General features: G+C 40.3%; 1 protein-coding gene across 1 annotated transcript in view; it reads right to left on the bottom strand.

The window, feature by feature from the left end:
• lrp1ba (low density lipoprotein receptor-related protein 1Ba) overlaps positions 1 to 21,737 on the bottom strand; it is a 168,709-nt gene that overhangs the window by 116,379 nt on the left and 30,593 nt on the right. Inside the window, exons 8-21 of the mRNA XM_030772190.1 lie at positions 19,970 to 20,192; positions 18,783 to 18,969; positions 18,095 to 18,238; positions 16,243 to 16,479; positions 15,633 to 15,813; positions 12,064 to 12,283; positions 11,600 to 11,789; positions 8,024 to 8,146; positions 7,430 to 7,570; positions 7,082 to 7,207; positions 4,520 to 4,636; positions 2,565 to 2,645; positions 166 to 330; positions 11 to 13 (exon numbers count right to left, since the gene is read on the bottom strand). Of these exons, the coding sequence (XP_030628050.1) occupies positions 11 to 13; positions 166 to 330; positions 2,565 to 2,645; positions 4,520 to 4,636; positions 7,082 to 7,207; positions 7,430 to 7,570; positions 8,024 to 8,146; positions 11,600 to 11,789; positions 12,064 to 12,283; positions 15,633 to 15,813; positions 16,243 to 16,479; positions 18,095 to 18,238; positions 18,783 to 18,969; positions 19,970 to 20,192 (2,138 nt within the window). The remainder of the gene's footprint in view (positions 1 to 10; positions 14 to 165; positions 331 to 2,564; positions 2,646 to 4,519; positions 4,637 to 7,081; positions 7,208 to 7,429; positions 7,571 to 8,023; positions 8,147 to 11,599; positions 11,790 to 12,063; positions 12,284 to 15,632; positions 15,814 to 16,242; positions 16,480 to 18,094; positions 18,239 to 18,782; positions 18,970 to 19,969; positions 20,193 to 21,737) is intronic.

Below are 21,737 nucleotides of genomic sequence, written 5' to 3'. Positions count from 1 at the left end.
AATTGAATACGTGCTTGCTTAACGTTTGTAAAATAACTAATATCTACAGCATGAGCTTATTTGTTTAACAATCAAGAGCTTGACATTTGTGGATTTGAAATGGTTACATGGACGTGGTCAAACTGAAACACTGTAGATTAGGTGTGAGTGTGTGGAAACACTAACCTGTCCCAGTGCAGGTTGTGTTCTCATCACTGAGGTCTCCACAGTCATTGTCCCCGTCACATATCCAGTGATCAGGAATACACTTCCCACTGGCACACTGAAACTGTCCCTTACCACACACACGAACACAGCCCAACTCATCACTGCCATCTCCACAGTCATCCTCTACAGGACAGGCAGAGAGGACAAGAGAGAGAGAGAGAGAGAGAGAGAGAGAGAGAGAGAGAAAGCAGACACACTGTAGAATGTTGTCATGTCAACGCTATAGATAAGGTATGGTCAAAGATTCACAACGAATATTAGGCTCCCTACAAATAATCACTAGGCTATAACCATAACTTCACTTGTGAATCTGACCCCAGTTAAAATGCAGTTACTCTGAACAGTTCTGTGTAAAGCTCAGTACTCTGAACACTGAACACAAGCATTATTTGAAATAATTCTTTGTTAGCACTAACATATATTAATTAATAGCACTAAGGTAGTAAGTATAATAATAGTCACCACATTCAACAAACTAAGAAATACCTTATGACGCAATCAGACAGTATTACAACAGTTACACTCAAACAGTACAGAGTGAATCTGTGTTGAATAAAATGGACACACACACACACACACACACACACACACACACACACACAAACCTCTATAAATTACACACGGAACCACAAACATTCTAAGAAGAGACAGTGACAACATGCTACCTTCAGAAGGATACAACCTTGTACATGTATTAATGAATGAATTAATAAGTAATTGTTAGAGGCACACCTAACCAAGAGAAGCTGTTTGAGTGATGTTCTAGTGGAGTTTCTTACATTAATGGTAGTTAGGGGAGGAGAAGAAAGTGAGAAGAGGAGTAGGCCCAGCTCAGCCACGACTGCGTCTAGGAGTCTGGAATTATAGGAGGGTGGCCAACAACAGCTTTTGATTTTATATCTGTTTCGACAACAGGAGTTGCTGTCCTATTTAGGGGTATCTCTATCTAGAGAGAGGAGATACTCCTCAAAGTTTGGATTGCGTGAATTAGAAGTCAATTTAAGTCTTTTTAAATAACTTCCTAAATCTGAGACGTCATCTAATAACATGAGCTTCATCATTTCAATGACATTCAATGCTTTTCAGAGACCCCAAATATGGTTACTCTTTGGATATGAATCAATTTAAAACTTCTGAAAATTACATTTACCTGCTTGTCCTCACATTACAAAGCCATGTAGTGCTTTCATGGTCACGGGGTTTATTTTACGTTTATGCACGAAATCATTTCACAATGGCACGTGGGTTAATTTTTCCTTTATTCCACACGCTCTACACATAAGTGGAGACTATAGAGAGAGGAGTTGGGTGCTGGGAGCTGGGCCATAGGATGCAACCATCTGAGATAATCTGATCTTAATGGTAATTCACTCTTATTAGCACATAGCCAACTGGCAGGGATGGTACTCAGGCCACTTGTCAAACATAGTCTTTACTGTGCACAATGATCACAGATTTTTTTTTTTTAAATGTTGTAAATCACTCTATGGACATGTGGCTGGGTCTGGAGCCAGTGAGAAAGACAGAGAGAGAGAGAGAGAGAGAGAGAGGAAGAGCAGGATATAGGGAGAGTCTATGCAATACTTCTTTTATTTCTCATAATCAGTGAATCGTTAAATGGTCCACATATTGCAGTGGAATGAGTGAGAAGGAAGAGAAATTGAAAATGGAACCATGGGAAAAGGGTGGGTTAATGTCAATGAAAAGAAAGCAAAGTTTACAAAAAGGTGAGTAAAAAGCAGAAAGATGAGAAAGAAGAGGAAAATGGTGAGAAAGACAAAAGGAGAGAAAGAGGAGGAAGAGGCAGTGGGGCAGGAGGAAGAAAAAGAAGACAAATAAAAACAGCAAGAAGAAAAAAAAAGAAGGTGAAAGCAGTAGACTACTATTTCTCCTTAACAATAATTCTTGGACTCCATTTATCCATTGCACTTAAAGCTCTGTGCTTTTAGTAACAGTGTACCAGACCTGTGTGAGTGGGGATCAGTGAATAGCCTGATATAACCTGTCTTCCTCTTTGGAAGACGGACACAAGTAAACATCAGATGTGGTGCCAGCACCAAAGGTCTTAAGGAACTGTGTTCTATACAGTAAAAGCATTTACACTCAGACATTATAATGCACTTTACTGTGCTCTCAACTCTGTCTCACAAAAGCACATGAGGTTACCGAACTCCATAAACAGACCTTCAACGTTCCATCTCATCTTCTTCAAAAAGAAAAGTACGGCTCGGCGCAAACAGATGTTCAGATACCCGATACAGCCTTCAGTAAAATCCAAAACACTCGCCGAATTGCTCGGTTAATGGCAATCTCCTGTTAAATTGGAACGGGCTAATTATGTGTGAATAAACACTTACCAGAGTCACAGTGCCATTTGATACTGATGCACCTGCTGTTGGAGCAGCTGAATTGGGTAACAGGCTGGCAAGTCGGGAAATCTGAAAATTTTCAAACATGAATAAGCAAGGTAAACTTTAAGCTAACAAAGGCTAAATCAGCTAAACAAAGTTGGAACATCCAAAAACATAATTAACTCTTGCAAGAACCCCAAATAAGGCTTTAAAACCATAAAAATTCTGTCTCACGCCTTGTCAATAATGAATGGAAGGAAGTTTTTCCTTCAGAACATTCTGGCACTTGGGCTAATCTCTCTAGAGACAGTTCATCTGGCAATGGTAGATTTTAAAATGAAGCAGCAGCTTTGGGTTCCACTGGTACTTGGGATGTTTCAGAATTAAACACATGCATGCATTAGTGATTGCGTTTCGGGGAATCCGTAATTTGAGAAAAACTCATGATACATTACAGAACCGAGCTTCCCTCTGAGTCTCAAAGAATGTATCTACCATTATAACGTTCATCCTGGCACATGTAGCGGGGGGGGGGGGTTTAACAGCGCGTGTAGCCAACGGCTGCAGATTCCCGTACGGAAAGCGGAGAGACAAAATGCTCTCCAGCGTCGGGTAGATTTTGATTCGAGGGAGCCAAGCATGAACTTTAATTACTCCTGACACGACTGTTTGTGCTTGTGAAGTGAACCGCTTCATAAGCTCCTCCAAAGGAAACATAAACAATAATGTGGTGCAACATTTTGCAGCAGTGGAATCAAACGCACAGATTACTCCCCTGCCTCTACCATGTAGATGTGTGGATACAGATCTCTTTTTTTCTCATTCATAAAACTCGGCTTCAGGAGTCGGATTTTAGCATCAGTAACCGCACATAATGCTGCACAGCAACTTTGATTCATTCCAGGTGCACTAGCATGTTCTCTTAAATAAAGAAATAACAAAGGAGTGTGTTTGGTTTTTAGATCTCAGTGATAGAGCAATCTGTAATGTGGTGACACATATTGTACGACTGAAGACTACCAAAGTACAAGACGCAACGTTTAGCAAGTGGCTGAGGGGTGGGATGTTGTGGGGGCAATCATCATGGAGGGGATCATCAGTCTGACTCTCTGCTCACAGTACTAGTGTGACCTCCGAGACCTTGGGGTCAGCGGTAGAGTCTGAGGTGAGAGGTAAAGGTGATAGCAGCAGGAGGGTTTGTGACCTTCTCGTTAAAGAAGGTGCTCTTTGTCTCATTAAATATAGCCATAGCAGATCAGTACGACTCAATTAAACAGCCACCGACAGAGACCAAGCGCTTGGCCTCAGGATCTTAAATTCTTAATGAGCTCTAAAAATGTCAAAAGGATAGAAGGATCATGACAAGCAGCGAATCACTCATGGGGAAAAAAGAATGATCGTAGAATCACCAGCGTCTTTAAACACCTTCTCATGTCATACGGAGCAGGAGTGTTTTCGCGTTCAAAAATTCAACTACGAAGCCATCGATCTCTTGCTGTTTCCCAAAAGATGTTGTCTTTACAGAAATACTCCAAGTGGAAGTAGGCTCAGATTTCTCTGCAGAGACGAGAAAACAGCAAGACGCGGCTTAGTAGGCAACGGGCATCAAAATTCTGCATGTGAAGCCCCAGAACAAAACATTCGTTACTTGCACTACTTTAGAAAATGAGACAGATTGTCTAAGATATCTTAATAATATCTGGCAATGCAGCACTCAAAATATTTGGCTAGTTGTTTTTTTCTCTCAATGCCCTGGTCACAGCATGAAGCTTATGACATTAACAGATCTGAAACTCACTTGGACAGTGTAAGTGTTTCTTAATTAGAGGCCTCTATAAAATATAATTCCTTCTTTTGATATTGTCTCAATGTTTTGAGAGAGATATGGAGAGAAGAAAAAAAGGAAATTCAGAGACGAATCCGAAAGTACAGAGCAGGTAGTTGGTAAGTAAAGAGCTCACCACAGGAGGAAGTCTCATCTGACTGGTCGCCACAGTCATCATCTCGATCACAACGCCAGCTCTCCGGAATGCATCGCCCATTCTGACAGGAAAACTGTCCAGGTTGGCAAGTCTGAGCTGGAAACATAGAAACAAGGAAATCACTCACAGAGATATTTTGAAGGAGTCTCCAGTACCTGGTGTAGCACCCTCAGAAAAGTTATCACTGTGAGAAAAACTAAAAAAATGTTTACACCTTTGATAGATAATTATATAATACGCTTGTTTCACTATGATTGGATTACAGTGGATGGACTAAACGGAGCCTAGAACACTTAAAAATCTGCTGCTATGTTCCATGATCATAAATATTTGATTTATTGGGAGCTTAGTGTAACCCTCAGAAGACATCTGGATTCGATTCTGCTTCCTCCAGTAGTGCTACATCCTGGTCTGGCTTGGCTTGGCTCTCCTATGGGGCTCCATCTAATCTGCCCCCAGAGCCCAGACACCACGGCAGAGCACGGGGTTTTTGATATGGATGAGAGCTTCCTTCCTGATGGACCGTCTGGCTCTGAGCTGGAGATATGATTTACAACATCTGGCTACAGATACATGCATATTGGAACAAGAAAACAGCCCAGACAGAGACAGTCTATAAGTCCAACAGGAAGGGGATTCTTACCTGGCCAGCGATATCAAAGTCTGCGAGCATATAGTTATTAAGAATTTATGAATATATCAATGGTATCATGTACGCATCATCTGCTGAGGTATCTGATCAATGTCTGTAAACTTTGATTTGGCTTGGAAACCTGAGGATCTCTTTCTTGATGCACTGTAGGCTCAGGACAATAGGCATCAAGACAACAGTGTTTTCATTAACAGAGCATTCTCCTAAGCATAGGTTTATATGTCATTCCATATTGTATATTCTATAATTTCTTTCAGAAAATGAAAAAAAAAAACATTTTAATAAACCATATACGCTATTTTGCTGAAAAGTTATGTTGCATCCTAATTTGTTTAAGGGCAAAATTTCTAATACTTCAAAATTAAGTGTCTCTGAATATTCAGTTTGAAGTTCTTCTCCTTAGAGCAACATTTATTTTCTTTTTTTTTTTCTCATATTAAAAACAGAGGAATGTCTGGGCAGTTATACTTGGTGGAATAGATGTGATTTAAAAACAGTGTGATGATAAAATGAGACGTATTAATAGGACTGTTATTCCAAGTTCTGTGTGAGCCTTTGATGTTTTACAGTTCAACTGCTGCTGCAGGCTTCCAGGGAGAGTTAATCTTGGCTGCTCCTAGTCCCTTTCCTAAAAATAAAGAGATGTATTTTGTAACACATTAATTTAATGGCCTAATTTAATTGATTTCCTCTTGCAAATCACACACTGACTTAAATAGGATAAGGATGAAAATTCAGATAATTTTCTTTTTTTTTTTTGTCTCCATTCAAAATCATCCAGCATTGCAAATGAGCAAACCTGTCCACATTTCCCCTCGTTCTGGGTCTCAGAAGACTAACTGTGTTTGCTGTGAAAAACTGTAATCTTCTAAAGAATCAGGGGAAACAATAAGATAAAGAAATAAATACAACACTTTGAAGAGTCTATATCATACACTGCTGAAATAAAGTAGGCCTTCTCTAGCAGTCTTGATCCAACTGTTTTAATGAACTTTGCTCCTTTAATTATATGTTCCGTTCATTTCAGTTACAGTCAATAGGTGTGATTTAAAGACACTGTGATTTTAAATTCAAGTTCATTTCCATTGTTACAGCAATCAACATCATCGAGTTCACATTGTACGTAACTTGTTTTATAAAATATTCTACACGCTGTATTACAGTTAACGGTACTACAAGTGTAGCATAAATTCATTCTACTGTGCTATTGACTGTGAGGATTACAGATTTATCTTTGACTCAAAGCAGCTACAAAGGTGTGATCGTTTGTTCCGGAAAATGTCTTTCTGAGATTTAGTTATCATGGCTCAGGACTGTCGCTGTGGTTTTTCTCTTATCTAATCCTCCCAGATTGCCCCCTTCATAAGGAAATCGTACTCCGTTTGAGGGGGTATTGATGAAATAGAGGCGTGGAAAAAAATAGAAAAAACTAATCTGAAAATCAGCCACTGGCTCCCACCATCCCCTCAGCATCAGCAGCTCTTTCTCTCTCTTTCTCTCTCTCTCTCTCTCTCTCTCTTTGTCTCACTCTCTCTTAGGCCAAGAACACACTGAAGCTCAAACATTTGACTAGTATATGAAGGTTTGGATGCACATGATGAATTAGGTTGGCAAATATAGTTTTATTTTGCTGCAGAGGCACCCCTGCCATAGGGGAATTAGCCACATACACACACTTCCTCTAACATGGGAAATTATGCAGGGGTGTCATGTCACAGCTGTCCCCGTCTCACGTTCGGTATTCTCAAACGGCGTTCACTCTGAACGCTCGTCGCCTGGAGCGCACGCAGTATCCCCGAGTCGCCAAGCGTTCTCGGAGCTGCGATTCGGCTGAGTGGCTCCCTATACGCTGGGCTCCATGTAGGACAGGGCTCTGAAGTAGGACTCACCAGAGCAAGTGAGATTGGACTCGTCCTCATTGTTCCCGCAGTCATTTGTGCCATCGCATAACCATCTTTTAGGAATGCAGCGATTGTTCAGACACTTAAACTGATCCACGGGACAAGTCCGATTCACTTGAAAAAAAAAATCACAAATGTCTTTGTTTTCAAAAATCCTCTATAAGAGAAAAATCATGTAACATGCAGTACTTTTTGCATAATACATTTGTTTGGGACACAGATAGTGTGACTGAAATATATTGGCCTGGCTGATTGATGACTCTTATGGATCGTGTATGGGGTGGGGCTTATTGTATAAGGGGTGGAGCTTGGTGATAGCACAGAGGAAATACATACAGCATAAGTGTGCCTCTTCATCACTGCCATCCAGGCAGTCATCATCTCCATCACACTTCCAGGACAGCTGTATACATCGCTGGTTCCTGCACTGAAATTCATCGCCCCCACACCTCGCTGGCCATGGACCTCCTGCTGTGGCTACAGAGTGAATAAAAGCAATTGTCGAACATGACTCAACCTAGCCTCAAACAAGAATCAAACTTAAAAAAAAACTGAAACAAGACTTGAACTCAGGCTACTTTAACTTGAACAGAACTAGCAATAATTAACTAAAACTTTACACAAACAGAAAGACTCAATGTGAATCTAAACAGGATTCAAAATGGATTGAAGGTGTATTTAAAGAAGCCTCAGAGTAGACTAAAGCAGGATCCGACTGAAAAAAAAACCTCATCTTTGTTTGTTAAGACTCAGAACCAGGCAACAAGTGAAAAGCAAGTTGTAAATCCCCTGCAGAAGCCACAGTTCAGTGGCCATATTCAGTCTCACATACACACATCTGATATGGTCTCACTGAACCCATCAGTCATGACAGTTATTGAGCAGCGTGTGGCTCACACAGCTAAACCTGTATGTTTCAGTGGAACTTACTAGAGCAGGTCATGTTATTGTTATCCAGGTGCTGTCCATCAGCACACGCACACACTCTGCCACCTGGGATGGCCAGACACAGTGTGCCACAGCCTCCGTAGTTAATCCGACAGGCGTTTTCACCTGCAGAGGCAACCCAGAGAAAAACACCTCAGGAGTTCAATACTTCATCTTGGCCAAACATTTTTGCCAAAGTTCATTATTAAATAGTTTATTAGGACCCTGATGCTGAGCTCTTCTTATTATATATATACTAATGTACATACACTATATAGCTCCTGGATGTGTATATATATGTATATATATATATGACGGTTATGAATCAGTCTTTCATAGAAGGTCAGATTAGTCACCATGATCTGAACAGCCTTCATGGGCATGTCTAGTGGTCCTGCAAACTGAGGACACAAAGCCGTCTGAGTGGCACAGAGCATTTAATGATAGTATCAGAGCAGAAGATTTTAATGACAAAAAAGCAACAAAACCACAGTGGCTGTGGTGAAAATGACATAACGTCTTTTTGTATCTACAAATTCTGGAATGTCTTCGTCCCGTACCATCTTTATGTGTCTCTTTCACTTTTTTTTTTCTTTTTTTTGTGCAGTATACTTTAGCAATCGTTTAGCAGAGGTTATGGCTAAATGACATAAGAAGCAACTGAGGCAATGAACTATTAAGTCAGCAGGGCCTTTCTGACAAGATAAAAATAATATTGGTTTTCAGATCCTCTTTGTTCTTGATCTCCAGGCATATATAATATTGCAGACACATGAGGTAAAACACAAAGGTATAGATTCCTAGCCTCACTGAATTCAAAAAGTAATAGTTGGATTTTTTTTATATATGCCCAGAGGAAGATATAGCTGAAAGAATGTTTATAAGCATACACACTAATACAGTCCATTTGAAAATATTACAGGCCATTATTAGGAAAACACAAACAGGGACCAGGTCAGTGCATTAAAATGCACTGGACAAATTTCTTTGCCATATAGGTGTCACATTTTTTACTGTTTAAAAGCAAAACTGTTAATATGGCTTTGTGGCAGTGTTTGTAGTGGAGGCATTTGCAGTGTTTGTAGAGGAGGCATGTTTATAAAAACCAAAGCAGGAACAAATGACTGACACAAACCATTGACACACCCTCCTCATTAATCAAAATGAGTTTAGTTTGTCTATCTGTTATGTTCAATACTATTTTTATGTTTCATTTTCTAAATCAAAATTGGCTAAATCAAAACATTTTATTTCTATTACTCTTCTGCCGTGGTGGCACAATCGAGCTGAAGAGTGATGCTGTTATACAAGGAGCTCTGTAAAAGAGTGGCTCTCATTGGCTGCTGCCAAGCATGGAATCTCATTGGCCCTCCTTATTGTCCTGAAAAGTTACAGAATCTGTAAAATATAGCAGCAATGTAATTATCAAATTTATCAAATTTTCTAAAATAACATCAATACAAGGAATGAAATGCCTATAGTACTCAAAATTTTGATTATAGATTAACTGTAATGATGTAATCCTAAATGAATGGAGGATGTGATTAAAATCCTTGGTATTGGCAATTGCCAAATTGAACGACTTGGCACTTCTGTCAGCACAACACTGGCAATGAACTAGACTGAAACGAACCAATGACAAAGCATATGGCAGCAACAGCAAAACCAGCATTAAATATATTTAATACATGCTGTAAGTACACTGGAGCTGGAGATCTGTTTTACATTTAAAATGGACAGAAACTGGGCAGCATGTTGTTTTTGAGACTTGGCTGCGGGTGTTCTGCTGAGTATTGTGCTTTACTGCAGACTCTCACCTTCCCATAATGCTCTCCGGCAGGTATATGTGCCTGCCAATAAGTGTAATCAAGGCCAGATGGAGTAAACACCTCTAAAAATGTTGCAGCATCAACATGACTTACCTACTACTTCTTTAAAGGATTAAAGTGAAGATTACATATTTCTGTAAAACCTACTTATGAGTATATGCCTTTCCTTGGTCACATGGGAAAGTGTCATACCATAATCTCATGGTGTCCATGGTAACACTCAGTGATTTGCTGGATATAATAGAGTCATATTGGCTATTACATTATGTATCATAATATGTAATAAAGAAGCATTAATATCTGATAACTCTAACCGACCTCATGGCCACATTATCATGCTTTTAGTTTTTAGAGGCCAGATTTGTTCTTCTGGAAACACGACCAGAGGCAATCATTAAATAGGATAAAACCAAAAAAAAAAAAAGAAAAAGATAACAGGCAATATCGCTGACCCTCTAAATAAAGGCCTGCATCTCTAATCGCTATGATAACTGATTTAGTCTTTTGAAATGAACTGTCATCAGCTATTTTTAAAATGAACAAACAAACCTTCCAGCACACAGATTTGGATTCTGCTTTGACATCAAACAACAATTTTAATTACAACAACAACAATAATACTACTACTACTAATAATGATGATAATAATAATAATAATAATAAAGCCAGTACTCTTGATTGGCAATATTCAAAACCATGTTAACCCCAGTGAAACATACTCTCTGCTTAGATGCTCCTGTGTGGACTGTTGCACCCGTGACTGTCATTAGATATGAGAGGCCCAAACTTGGGAGGATAACATCTATGATTCTCTCTCAGCGGGAGCCGTCACAACGATAAAAACGGATCAAAGTCTGATGGCGGAGACGCACAGCATGACCGTGAAGTTAAAACGGCCTACAAATGCATGGCAAGTCATTAGACCGTAAACTAGCAGCATACATCCACTCTAACTGTATATCCATAGCATGAAAAGGCTCATACACTCATGACAGTGACAGCTATTGCATTCTTTTAGATCTATTGCAACATGTCTTTCAACATCAGTCTCCTGTGTGCAGTGATATCGTATCATTTTAATCACTTGGTAAATATTTGATCACTCAAAAAACATATCACGAGAACAGAAAGCAATGAACTTGATGAGATGGGTCGGCCATTTGCTATGCAGCAGTGCGGTCATTTATCATTACTGTGTAGTGTTGCATTACCAGGAATGAAAGAAGACAAAGACCACTGGACTACCAACCTTTGCCAAAACCACCTACAATTATTATTCCAAAAATCTGGGGAAAGTATGATCAAATGACCCCCCCCCCCCTCCAAAAAATGAGAAAGGTTAAACTTATTGGATAAAGAACATACAAAAAAACTGCTTGAGTCACAAAATCTTAAGGTTAAAATTATCATTAACGACTTTACCAGCAGAATGTCCATCGTAAACCACTGGAAACTCGTTACGAGAAGTTTAGAGCAACGCTTGGGTTGCATTACTCTCTGGAATATTTAGCCCTTTAAAAGGTGAATGAGGATCACAGCATACATATTCTATATATTATACATGCTAATTCCACACCTCAAAGGTCAAACACACAATCACACACATAAAACTTTACATTCAAATTAAACTATGTGGTTTTTAAGTTGGTTTTCAGATAAATGCAGTCTCAGGAGAAATTGCTGTCAAGAATTCACGAACCAACTCAATATCTTTCAAAGATTTAGCTCATATTGAGTTTAAAGTATGTACCTTGCTGACTCTGTGCGTTGTACACCTGAAGCGCAAAGAGGGGAGGTCTCTCACTCCTCAGAAGAGTGACATCTCCAGACTGCAAATCCAGTTGAAAAATGGAGGCGTTCATGTAATCCGTCCAGAAAATATAGTTCTGGTAATGGGCAATTCCAAATGGATGATTCACTTCTTTCCCATTGTAGACCACCTTAACATGAAAAGACAGGACAGCCGGCTTTAAAAAAAGATAAAGCTCTATACTTACCGCACTGTATAAAAAAGCTGTTATTTTTTTCCTTTTTTTTAAGGTTAAGAGGCTTTCAGCAAATTTCAAGAGAATCAGAAGCACTTTGAAGAGATCACTGTTGACAAATATAGCTGAAAATGTATCTGAAAGCCTTGTTCTTGCTACTTCATGCTCAACTGTTTGGTCGCTATTGTCGTTTTTCAGAGGAGAAGTTGTCACTCACTCACTCACTAACCGTTCTGTGCGTTCCGTTAAGGTAAATCTTCTCAATGTGGTCGTAATAGGCATCGCACCAAAACATGGTTCCAGACACGTGGTCCAAGGTTAGCCCATTTGGCCACAACATGCTAGATGTGACAAAGATCTGACGGTGAGATCCATCCATCCATGCCTTTTCTATCCTCCCAATACTGTCATTCACCTCATCCTCCTCCCAGTCTGTCCAGTACATCCACCTGAAAAACAATAAGACCAGACAGATTACTAAGAATACAGTAGAGTTTTACTTGTTGAAGCCAATAGTATTTGGTAAGAGAAATATATTTAAGTTCCTTAAAGAAGTCTTGTGTTTTTGCCAATGAATACTGTTTGTTTTGTGACCAGACCTGGATATAATGTATTCCAAAAAAAGAATATCTGTGAGTTAAGTTTGGATAAATCTTCTAAGTGTGGTCTTATTAAGTGTTGCACCAAAACGTGGTTCTGGACAAATGATCCAAGGTTAACCCAATAGCCCACAACACACGACCATTCTAAAAAGTCTTACTTTGCCCACCTGGAAACAATCACATCACTGAACATCATTGGATCTAATATAATTTTTCAGTTTTATTCAACTGTGTTTCTATAGCTTTATTACATATGAAGAAGTAAAAAAAAGTTACATGAAAATATGAACCTGATTTGTCAGTTAGGAAAAAAAGCCAAGTTTGACAAACTTAAGAATCAAGGGCAGCAGCTTCTTAGAGGAGGTAGACAGAACATTATATAAATGGATCTGAATAGTTGAGTAGAAGTGTTATTCAAAAGATTTCATATATGAATTGTTTCTGCATTACACTCTACATGTTTCTCCAGTGAAAGAGAAGGCAGTCAAGTGAAGGCCAGTCACACAGTTCAAGTGTTTTAGGTCTCTTCTTTCACCTCTAACATTTAAAACATTCAAGGGTTATTGTAAAGAATTCCACTCCTACCTCAATTAAAAGGACCCTTTTGTTCTTTGTAGTGTCTGTGCTATGACGACACTAACACTGTAGAACATGTATATTGTGGCAAGTGACAGCGAGGAGAATCAAACTCCACTACTAAGTTAGTGTCTGGGCAAGCTGCTGAATTATGCATGAGACGGCGTGCTGAGTGACGGCCCGTGCTGTGAAAAGAAGAACGGCCGACGGAGACACTGGGAAGAAACCACGATTAAGGCCAGGAAGTCGCAAGAGCAAATCCACCATCTTATCATGTTAACACAGACAGTAGTGACAGAGACACCAACAGAGAGGGAGGGAGGGACGACAGAGAAAAAAAGGGATGTCAGTAGAACAAAAAAAAGGGAAGGCCACCCTAAGGAGGAGAGGATAGTTGAAGATGTCCGGTCCTTTGAGATGGTCAGCAACAGATGTAGGCATTTATAAACTTTCACTGCATACAGAGGTTGGACCTGACATGCTATGACTCCAATTCAACTCCTAATAACAAATCAAGAAATTTCTATACAATAAAGAGACAATGCCAGCTTGGATGCAGATGATGTTTGATAACACTGGCTGTTTGGATTAAGTACATGAAATGTAGAAAAACATAAGAGGCTGGCCAAAATTGGGAAGCATATATATTTCTTTTTTCAGTATGACCATTTTCTCATATGAACTCCGGACAATGTCCAGAAAATCAGGTCCGGACATTGTCCAGAGTTGCCCTTTCACACATGTAGCACACAACCGGAGATGTCAGACGTGTTCTCACCTACTGGACCTATTCCGTTTGGCTTAGGTGTGTAGAGCATGCAGGAGGCAGGACGTGATGCAAAAAGTACGCTGCAGAAGTTGCAGTGTTTTGTTTACAGCAGTAGCCGGTTTGTAATTTGGTCATCAACAGCCAAGTCTGTTGCGGTTCCTTGAATTTCTCTGACGATTTTGCCATCGGCCCTTACTGACAGAAGTTCCCGAATCTCGTCATCTCTCCAGTTAGACATTTTCATTGGCGTCTTTGTGTAAATGACCCTTCTTCTTCACCCTTGGATGTTTGTATTGTTCTGGATTTGTGCCAGTTGCATGATAGAAACAGCATCAACATGCACACCTGCTTGCCGTGAATTCTCTGGACAATGACCTGCTCTATTCACACATGGACTCAATCAGACATTACTCAGATTTTGTACTAGGGAGCTGGTAGGGTACAGCCTGTTTAATGTCTGATCCAAATGATTCGGACATTTGCGTTCTCACATACAACTCCAGGTAATGTCTAGATAAGTTCAGGGTTGCAATGCATGTCTGAAAGTGCATTATGTCTCATTCATTGGTTTCCCTCCACTGGTTTGTATAGCCTGATAATAGAAACCAATTTTAGGTTTTACAGAACTTTCTTTTCTTTTTTTCTTTTCATGATGTCTCCTAGCAATTATTCTCAATGAGCGTCTCGAGGTACTGGAGTGATTTTAGCAGCAGCTGTTCTATTAAGGGACGCAACTACTGTAAAGAATTCTGAAAATGCAACACTATGGTGTGTGTGTGTGTGCATGTGTGTCTGTGTGTGTGTGTGTGTGTGTGTGTATGTGTGTGTGTGTGTGTGGGTCTTTGTGTGTGTGTGTGTCTGTGAGGCAGAGGGGAGGAGACGCTTTTAAATGGTTTGCAGTCGACAAACCAAAGAGGCGTCATTGAAGTTCGAGTCAGTTCTGATACCTGCCTTTAAATCTTTAAGCTGCTTAAGTCAGAGAGAGTCAAAGTCTGTTAGCTCTTTGACTCAGTAAGTGCTGCCTCTATGGCAGTTCACATCCTCATCGTCGTTAGATTTGCTTTGAACATTTCTCTCTGATTACTGTCGCAAAGTGATGATGTCCACTTCAATTCTTTACCAGCATTTCTGACTGTCAATCTTCCGCCCGTTTCAAATGACCTTCTCTCAAATGACACGACATTGATCAAATCAAGAGATTTACAAAGGATAACATCAAAATAGCAATGCTTCCTGGGAAATACAGTGAACCCCGGGAAACGTTTTTGTCAAATTTGTTCACTCTTAAACTTACATTGAGACAAGTATGTACCCTCACACACCTGCTAAGCGGTAAGGTACATTCTAAGTCTAAGGCCAAACACTCAAACATTTATGATGTGTGTTGTAGAACTCCTGAGAAGCACACCCTCTTAATGCTTTGGGTAACAATTCACGCATGTGTTCGATCTGATGTTCCCACCCTGAGTTCTCGACTGTGATACAGACGCTGACCGGGAGTCCATGCGTTTTGGACTAGACACGCTGCCTTTGTGGGTTAAACAATCCTCTCACGTCTATTTTGTTTAATACAGAGTTGAGCAAATGGGCTCCCACTCCACCACATGAGATTATGTCGTGTGTCAATGGTAGAGAACTCACTCAACTCAACTGTGATGACCACGATGTGAGGGGACGTTGTGTGTGTGTGTGTGTATGTCTGTGTGTGTGTGTGAGTGCGCTGGGTGTGAAGCATTGGATGTGGGGCAGGGATTAATAGATTGTGGTTAATTGGGTATGAAGAACTGGGTCAGAAGGGACAAATATGTGAGTTATAGTTCACACAGCTCCACAGTTTACTGACAGTCTTACCCATTTAGAGGATCCACCACTATGGCTCTGGGGTGGGACATGTCTCCCTCCAGCAGAGTTCTTCTGGTCTGAGAGGACAGATCCAGACGAGCCACGCTAATTGTTTTTCTATAGCCGTCATTCGTCCAATACAAGTTATTTCCTGCCCAGTCCACCGAAATTCCCTCCACATTGTCCAGGTCTGGCAAAGTGAAAGAAAACAACAGAGGTAAAAACATTCATCAGAGAGAGAGAGAGAGAGAGAGGGAGAGAGAGAGAGAAAGAGAGCCGTTATCTCCATCTGATCAGCCCTGAGACAAACAGATCTATCACTTCTCTCTTTTTCTGCAGGTACGTGATTTAGTCAAGCAAGCAATGCCGTTATGAAAAATGCTTTATTGCAAAACATGTGATAGATAACTTCCCATACGAATCATGCCATGTGCCCAGATGTATTCACAGCTGATGCGGTGCTAGGGCATTTTAGAGTAACCATTTATTATGCAACAATGAAAGGACCGCTCGAGAAAGAGCTCATATTTTCAGGCAGTCATGAAGAGGCAGAGAATGGATTAGAAATACTCCATCAAAATAAAAGAGAGGGGTTAGGCTTGGCCTTTTCAGGACTCACCATCGTTAAGGATGGTCTCACGCCCGCTCCCGTCAATTTTCTGTCTCCCTATTAAGAAGCTGGTGGTGTCGGCGAAATATATGTGTCCAGTTTCGGCGTGGAAGTCCAGCGCCCGGGGGCTCACCAGCCCTTCAATCTGGATCATGTGTTCATCGGCTGATTTGATATTCATGTCCAGGCCCCTGATGACCCCAGGACGCCCTTTCCCGTAGAACAGAAAAAGCTCATTCTTCGGCTCTAAGGAGACAAGATTGCCAAAATAAACAAACCAACAGAAACTAATCTTCTTTACCCTGAGAACTGTCAGTGTCTAATTAATTGACATAATTAGCCTTTTTTTCCCCTTCTTTCAGCACTGCAAATTAAACTCTTTGACAAAATGTATCCAAAAGCGAGACGACTGAGCTAATTACATTACCTTAATTAAAACAGGAATTAGTTCCACTGATTAGCTTTTATCAAATCAATCATCTTTCAGTTGCAAACAGCACAAGAATAGCTGTGGCTATGCTATTGGGACAAGCGAGAGAAGGAACCTGAGCCAGACATACATACATTATACTGTTGACGTTTGTTTTACAATTCATTAGCAGGTTGCTGAGATATTGTTTATATTGACTGGGTTGTTCATTGGATATGACAGAGCGACAGGCTCTGGAGATAGAGAAAGACTAGGGGATAGATTGAAAGGGGCATCAAACAGAGACTGAGGGACTCTGGCATAAAATGATGTCTGCAATCAAATGCCTACATTAACAGAGTGAGACCTGTGTCACTGAGCAGCCCTGCATAGATCCAAAGACAGAGATAGAGAGAGTCTGTGTGTGTGTGTGCGTGTGCGTGTGTGTGTGAGAGAGAGAGAGAGAGAGAGAGAGAGAGAGAGAATGTGTAAGTGAATATAGTGCATATGTGTGTGTGTGTGTGTGTGTGTGTGTGTGTAAGAGAGAGAGAGAGAGAGAGAGAGAGAGAGAGAGAGAGGAAAGAGATTCAGTGTGTGTGTGAGTATGTGTGTGTATGTGACTATCTGAGAGTGTGGTATCTGGTACTGTGACATGAGCAGTTGATTCTTCTCCTTGTCTGTTTTCTTTAAGCCACTTATCATGATGCACATAATGGACACACACACACACACACACACACACACGCACACACACATTCATTAGGTGGAGAAAAGTGCCTTGACACCCAAGAGACAATTTTTGAATAAAATCACAGAACAATGCAATTACCATGCATGAGTAGCATAGCAATGAGATCTATACAATATGAGAGACAAAGAGGGAGGGAGAGAGAGAGACAGAGAGAGAGAGAGAGAGAGAGAGATGGAAAGAAAAATGGGAAGCTAGGGTACATCTGGCCAAATAAAACACCACACGCCTTCAGCGAACCATCTCTACACAGTCACATTACCATTAAAGTCAATGGAGTGGCTGTTACCTCATTATCTTAACAACATCCCAACAGCATCAATCCCTAAAGACAAAGCAACAGTCACAACCCTGCTGGAGATTACACACATCGCTTATTCAGATGATCAAGGCAGAAGATTTTTAAATAGGGTCAGGTATCAGTTTTCAAAACAGTCCACTCCTAGAATATGCCAAACACATCCATTCCCAAGAGCTGATATCAGCGCATCATCTTCAAAGCAGTCAATAAATTATGTCATTTCAATTGAATTTCAGTTTCTCCCCATGCGTGGCAATGTAGGAGTGATATATGATATGGATGCCAGTGAACAGTCTTCTAAGGACATCAGCAAAATAATTCACGTCAGAGTTTCCCGTTGCTGAGCGTATAGGCTCCATGGCCCATTACTGAGACAGCCGAATATGATTAGTTGTTGTCTTACTTCTGCAGGATTTGCCGTCCGTTCCCAAGATGAAACCAGCGCGGCAGCGACACACTCGTGATTTGTAGCTACCGCTGAGAAGACACATGTGGGAACATCCGCCTTTCTTTCCATACAGGTCAAGGTCACAGGCGTGACTCCTGACTGAAGAGAGAGAGAGAGAGAGAGAGAGAGAGAGAGGGAGAGAAGTTGCAGTATTGACAATGCTTGTAGATGTGAGAGCATGAATAATGCTGTCATATATAAACAGTAGCGTGGTGTATTTATGCTGCATATGTGGTTTGACATTCATAGCTATTGTAGAGCATCCATAAGATGTATGTTCGTGTCACTGTGACATGTCATTTAATTTGACACTAATCAGACAATGTAGGAAATGCTAATAAAACATCATACAGCATTCTGTTACTTACATGACACTTATTCAACCCCACATACAGCTGTCAGTGGCATTTTAATCATTTAGCGGAGGATCTGAGGCCAAATAAGTCTCTTTTAAGCATGATTAATTTTATGGAAATAGCTCAGCTGTACCACACATCCAGACTCTGGCCTTGAGCCCGAAGAAAAGCAAATCTTTCAAGTGAGTTGTACTTCCCAAAAAGATGAAACATTTGCATTTACCACTACAGATTAAATTCATCCAGTGGGATGGAACTCAGCAGGGCTACAAAAGCAGTATGTTTACCTGTGGGTTGGGTCAATTTGTGGTATACACGAATCGCCTTGGAATGCTCCAGAGAGGCGACACTCTGAACGTCTGTGCTGTTGAAGCGATTTATCCTCAAAATGTCCACTTTAGTACCTTGAGAGGACTCGGAACACGTGGCAAACAAATAATCTTCAAAGAGTGTTAATCCATACAAGTATGACACCTGGAAGAGGACGCAGAGGAGTGAGACGGGGAGAATCACGCGCTTTAGCTTAATCCTTGGAAAAACACATTTGCATTAGATGGTAACCAAAATCCTTTTCACGGAGTCCAGGCCACTAAAGCAGAGTTGTTTGCGTTCATTAGGTATACCCGATATTCACAAACTGATACAGTCAGCCAAATCTTAAACTAATCAGACATTCAAATAGATAAGCTCACCAAAATGGAAAGATTTCCACTGAAAACTCTTTTCATAACTCTTTAAAAGCATGCCCTGAATGCTAAAAATATTATTTGTAATACATTATGGCATACGATACAGACACGAATTACCACTCATAAAAAGATTGATCCACTGAGAAGAAAGGTCAGTGGACATTAAGACCTTGCAAGGCGAATGGATGAATAGCCTGTTAGCAAGTAATTGTCTTTTATTTTCAATTCAAAGTTTGAAAATAAAGAGTAGTTTAGAAACAACGGACGAATAGATTTTATCAAAGAACTGAATACGAGACGGATGAAAATATTACATATGGTTCGCGTTAAACCAAAATGGGTAATGGTTATTAAAGATTGAGGGCTTGCAGGAGAGCTGCTCTCCGTGTATGAGCAGATGGAATTCATAAACAACATTCTGCATGCAACATGAGATCCCTTAAAACATGCCAGACGCCTCATAAGACCAACTAATTGTCCTTGTCCTGCTGATGTACTGTCTGAAGAAAAACCCTACGGGGTTAAACGCATCAATAAGCTTTTCAGCAAGATGCAAACAGCTTCTACGAAGCACATTGCATTTCTAATAAATTCATAACAATTTATATTCATGTATGCGTCTATTCAAAATGTCAACATACTTTCAAAATGGCCATGAGTTTTTCGGTTTTGTTTTTTTCCTCCCTCTGAAGCTCTCACAGGTAAAGAATGAATTCAATTACATTCAGATTCCCAAAACAGGGAATTCAAAGCCAGTCCCAAAGTAAGCGTAGGTGTGTACTCACTGTAGTCCCCTGGATGATGGTTTGTCTGTTTTTGCCTTCATAATCCACAACTTCAATGTAATCCAAGTAGGTATCAGCCCAATAGACCAGCTTCTTCACCAGGTCCAATGTGACAGCTGTAGGCTGCTCTGTTCTAGACTCCACTATTCTGGTTCTGTTGGTTCCGTCCATGTTACATTGCTCCACTTTGGCTACACTTCCATAATCGGTGAAAAAGAGCTTTCTGGAAGGAAAATCCAAGTTTGAGGTGAAACACATTATCCAAAGGTTTAGTTTTACATGTGAGCTCAGCTGTTTTTGCAATATTACTTATAGTGTGGTACTAAAATCATATATGCATCAAATAAAATTGAAATGTTGGCTTTTTCATGAAAATAAGTATAACTATTACACCTATAATATGTCTTATTTCACCACAGCACAGCTTTGGAAAGGAAGAAGTGCTAATCTCAGTCTGAGAGGAGAGAGGTTTAAATCTGTAGCCTTTTATAAAGGAACAGTACAGTAAGAGCAATCCACAGCGATCTCAGCACACAGCCAGGCATTTCAGGTTGTAAACCTGAGCTATATTTTGGGTGAAAAAGAGTCTTAGTCAGCTAAGAGCCACACAAAACCCTGACAGTGGCCAAGTGTTTAGCCTTGCATACAAATGACTGTTTACTGGAACAGTGGTGTCACTGATTCATTTCACTTTGGAACAAAGTGTGTCAGAGAGCAGGCAATAGGGCACTGAATATGGAAATATCCATCCTGCTGAGTCTGAGCTATGGTGCTAGTTTCTCATTCATAGCTATTGCTGTGGTACACCATCAGTATGCTTTGGGAGGCCCATGAATATGATCAATAATGATCCAAATGTCTTAGACAATTCAGCACCTGCATAACCATCATTCAATCACTAATAGTGACTCTGTTGTCCAGATTTCTTGAATATATACTGTTTGCTAATCAGACTGTGGTTTTGTTAGGGTTTTATGAAACTCTGACTCATATCTATCGACATCTCAATATCTCTCTTTCTCAACATCTCTTTCACTCTCACTTCCTCTCTCTCTATCTCTCTCTCTCTGTATACAGAGAGAGAGAGAGAGAGAGACAGAGAGAGAGAGAGAGAGAGAGAGAGAGAGAGAGAGAGAGATACACATTCATATATATATACACACACACACACACACACACACATATATATATATATATGTGTGTCTGTGTACACAAGAGTTACTGTTAGGAGGTAGTTACCGGCTTCGCCTGGTAAATTTTTTTTTTTAAAGAAAAAAGGACGATAAATTAAAAATCTTGCCGGTCAAAATGTCCGGTAATAATGCAAATTAAGACAGTGCTGCAAAGTCGTCTGGAGGAGGAGAGAGTGACGCGGCTTATGTGCATTGCAAGTTGCAAAGACACATTGGACGCATTTGATTTCAAGTCGGTAGCAGAGGACTTTGCCGCAATGAAAAAAGGAGAAAATAAAGTGTTACCTGTTACCTGGTAGTGTATAGGCTACATCAGATGCCATGTAGGCCTGGCCTTTTTAGGCTACAGATGTTTCGAAATAGCTTACATTTTAGCGGCTAATGTTGAGGTTTTGCTCAATCATCATTGTTTGTTTTGCTTAATCGTTACTGTTCACTAAATTGTCAAACTGATTGGAAGTCATTGCTAATCTTTTGTCAACCTAGGTGTACATTGTATTTGCGTTTGTAACATAGACCATTATTGAAGCATGACAGGTAAGTTTAAATAAATTCTTTCCGGACACTGAACAGGC

This window comes from Chanos chanos, chromosome 4 (genome assembly GCF_902362185.1).
Source record: "Chanos chanos chromosome 4, fChaCha1.1, whole genome shotgun sequence".
NCBI lineage: Eukaryota > Metazoa > Chordata > Actinopteri > Gonorynchiformes > Chanidae > Chanos > Chanos chanos.
This window is presented reverse-complemented; position numbering and strand designations above follow the sequence as displayed.